The sequence below is a fragment of the Cibotium barometz genome, chromosome 28 (assembly GCF_041138505.1).
Source record: "Cibotium barometz isolate CiBa-2024 chromosome 28, ASM4113850v1, whole genome shotgun sequence".
In the NCBI taxonomy this organism is placed as follows: domain Eukaryota; kingdom Viridiplantae; phylum Streptophyta; class Polypodiopsida; order Cyatheales; family Cibotiaceae; genus Cibotium; species Cibotium barometz.
In genome coordinates, this window is record NC_141073.1 from 1,536,813 (window position 1) to 1,540,718 (window position 3,906).

The 3,906-nt window shown below is 44.7% G+C and overlaps 1 protein-coding gene across 1 annotated transcript; it reads right to left on the reverse strand.

Moving 5' to 3' along the window:
* Positions 1 to 387: 387 nt before the first annotated feature.
* On the reverse strand, positions 388 to 2,002 carry LOC147622387 (mitogen-activated protein kinase kinase 9-like). Its single transcript, XM_086821926.1, has one exon. The coding sequence runs from the start codon at positions 1,790 to 1,792 to the stop codon at positions 650 to 652; it is 1,143 nt and encodes a 380-aa protein (XP_086678052.1). The 5' UTR covers positions 1,793 to 2,002; the 3' UTR covers positions 388 to 649.
* Positions 2,003 to 3,906: the final 1,904 nt, after the last annotated feature.

Genomic DNA, 3,906 nt, shown 5'->3' on the forward strand with positions numbered 1-3,906 from the left:
AAAAATGAATGCCAGTAAACAAAAGCTTCAACCTGTCCCATCTACTAACACCTGTAGATATTCTCTTCAAGTTATTCCAAATCATTGATATATAAGACAATCCATAAACAGCTCATCCAGCTGCTGCGTCATAAAGATAATATGTACAGCGTTCAAAGCTGTCTCCTACAAATTACCAATCATTTCTCGTGTAATAATACGGGATTTCATGCCACAGCTGGTAATCGTATCTCACCCCTTAACGAAGCAAGACACAAAAGAATCAACAGGTCAAAACAAAAAGACATCAGGCAAATATGCATCGCTAGCTCTACATTCTGCATATAAATATGGATATCCGCTCCACAAACAGACCACTTTGATGTAATGCAGTAACTCAAACCAAAAAACAAGGAGATGAGCACATATATAAAGGAGATCAACTGTTTAGATGGTATTGACTTCAATACCAACTCCTTGGTTTACAACTTGCTACATTCAGCACCTGCAAGTGAAAGCCATGCATGAAATTCAAAGCTCGAGCAAAAGAGAAAAAAGATAAAGCAGATATTAGCTTCTTTGAAGGTTCGTCCAATATGGAGAAAAGCTGCAGTTTTTCCAAGAAGCATGGGGAGTGCTTGACCAACCCCATTTTGTGGAGGAGGTTGAACTATAAACTCAAAGACTCTAACAAAGTTGAGATATCACATGGACTACCCTCCTCGTCTCTGGTCAGGAATGGATGTGACAAGAGTGCACAAGCACGTGGCCGCCGAGCTGGATCCTTCTGCAAGCATCTCATAATGAAGTCTTTGAATTGAGGAGAGGCATCCACAGGCGGCAAGGGAGGTTCGCCATAGCAAATGGCAACCATGAGGGTTGGCCAGTCAGCTTTCTGTCCCGGGGCAAGGAAGGGGAAATGTCCAGTTGCACATTCCAGGAGGCTGAGGCCCAGGCTCCAGATGTCAGCAGCATAGCCACTGTAGTTCCCACCATGGCTGTCCGGGTCGAATCTCTCCGGACTCATGTAGGCGCATGTACCCACAAAGGAGTTGCAAGGAGCAAGAGTGCTTGCTAGGATGGTGCTCACACCAAAATCTGCGATTTTGACCTGCTGCTTGCGGTTAATGAGAAGGTTAGAAGGCTTGATATCACGGTGGACTATCTTGTTCTGGTGAAGGTAATTCAAACCCTTGAGGACCTGGCGGGCCACTTCCGCAAGGTAAAGCTCTCGCACTACCCCTTGGGCTTCCAAGACGTTAGCAAGGGAGCCCCCATCCATGTACTCTAACACGAACGAGATCTCGCCTCCTTTATCGGAGCTTCCATAGCACCGGACCACGTAAGGGGAGCTCGCCCTCCGCAGAATGTCCATCTCCGTCAGGATCTGCTTCCTCACAGCCAGCTCGTGCTTCTGCTGGATCACTTTGAGAGCATAGATTTTGCCTGTCTGTTTGTGCTGAACCTTGTAGACCTTGCCGCTGCTGCCATGCCCCAAAACGCGTAGCTTCGTGGTGTCCTCCGGATCCACTTCCTCTCGTTGCAGGGACGCGCTGGGAAGCCTGCAAGCGGTGGTGTTGCAGGGCGGGGCGGCCAAAACGCTGCCTTTTGCTGGTGCTGCTTGCCTTGATGATGCTGCTGCCGCTGATGCAGGTTGCAAGTGAGCAGGAGGAAGGGGTAAAGGGGCAGGAAGAGGCAGAGGTAACGGTAGCGGAAGGGCCTGCTGCTGCTGCTGCTTGCCGAATCCATCATCCCTTGTTGGAATTATGGGCAACTTCAGCCCCACTTTGGGTCTCTTCTCTTTCGTAGACATGATGATGAGGTACTCCTCGACCACCACCACCACCAACAACAACAACAACAACAAACGTACGTGGAGGTGGAGGACGAGAAGAAGGAGGAGGAGGAGGAGGAGGAGAGGGTGTGGGTAATAATAATAATCCCCAACTTGGGGTTGCGGCTTGCACCAGACACACACAGAGAGAGAGAGAGAGAGAGAGAGAGAGAGAGAGAGGGAGGATTAATAATAAACACAATTCGCCCTTTTCTTTCTTTTTCTTTTTTTAAGGACCTCCTTATGGAGGGGAGTAGTAGTAGGTAATACGAGACAAGAGCGTAGCGACGACCCAGCCCGCGTTTACCAGAGGCCGTCAAATTACTTGAATTAGATTTAGAGTTTCCACGTGCACGACCTTTCTCCTGGCGACGACTAGTCTAGAGACTGTAGTGACGAGCTAGTCATGTATATTTATTAACCCTACTAAGCGGACCTCGGGTTAATAGAAAACTATACCTTAGCTTTAATAACCTATGAATCAATATGATCTCACACAATGGACTTTTCCTATCACTAATCTAAGCACTGGGAGACTTTTTTGTTTTTCAACTGGCCTTTGGCCCAAGATCTTCCCATAGTTACCAAATTTTACTGCCCGTAACGGCCAGCCGCCCGCCACCAGGGGGTTTTTAGCCCAAGACCTCTTGGTCCTTGGCAAACACCTTCACCACTTGAGCTATCACCTCATTGGCTAAGCAGTGGGAGACTTATGATGAGATTCATGAACAACGTTGAAAAAATACCTTTTTTTGAACCAATGAAAGAACCTCCTACTTTAGATTTCAACCGGTATTTTTGAAAACCAATCGATTTTCAAAGAACACAAAATTTTCAGTAGGTTTTCAAAGACCTACTTGTCATTCATGTACACGATGAGACCGTGATGTGTATGCATGCATAAACTCAACACCATGATGTATAACTACTACCAGATTGAGGTTAACAATATCTTCGTTTGTACTTCCTTTGCTACCTATTTGAACCCCCTTCGTTAAGCTTTCACTCTCGCTATCATGGCTTCACTGTCACACCTGGACATCCCACATGGTGAGGCTACGGGCATGAAGCTACATTTGAAGGACATTACGTACTTGCTTAGCCATCCATATAGCCCAGAGCCAACCTCCAACTTGCAAATATTGATGATCGGCGAAGTATGGGCTACATGATTGAACTATTCATAGGCTACCCAAATGTGTCTGATTCCTAACCAGTTCCTGTCCAAATCCTTGGATGTGCCCAAGCCATGTCCAAACCATCTAGAACATGTACCTACTTTTCGATCACATTCAAAAGCTTAGTATATGCACTGTAATGATTATATATGCCTGTAATTACATATTGAGATTAACAATACCTTAAATTATAACCTAATTACTCCTTAACATGCCTAGAAGGTTGCCCAACCTCGCACATGACTACCAAGGATTATCCCCCCTTTATAACTATGTCATGTCCATGCTCCTTTTAACACCTCTTACCAATAAAGACACGAGATACTTCAACCAAGCGAGACCACCGAACCTATGTAACCCTCTACCAATATATGCCACTAACTTAGAAGTTTTGAGATGGAAGGCAAATTCCATTAGCTGAAAGTAAGCAAGTTTATATCCATCAAGCTCTTCCACCCAAAGCTCGTATACTTCTATATCATCTACAGACTCTAGAACCACAAGATGGGCTTTTGCAATATGGAGCTGAGCTCTATCTGTTCTCAACTTTACATTCACATTCTCTTGAAAATTATAAGATGTTGCTACAATCTGTTCAGCGAGCCTTTCTATTGTTGCTCTGGTTGCCACCTCCATTAGCAACTTTGTAAATCCACTTGCTTCCCACAATGTTTTAACCTATAGCTTAGTCAGCCAACTCCCAAGCTAAGTCCCATTAGCATGATACTTAACTTTGTAAATCCACTTGCTTCCTACAATGTTTTTACTTATAGGTTACCAACTCCCAAGTACAATTTTTAATGCCAAATTCATATTCCTTCTACAAGATGATGGCATCTGTTGTGGCTATAACATGGTTCTATATCTATATTATAGATAAGGTCCCAAGTTAAGTCCAATTAGCATGATACATAA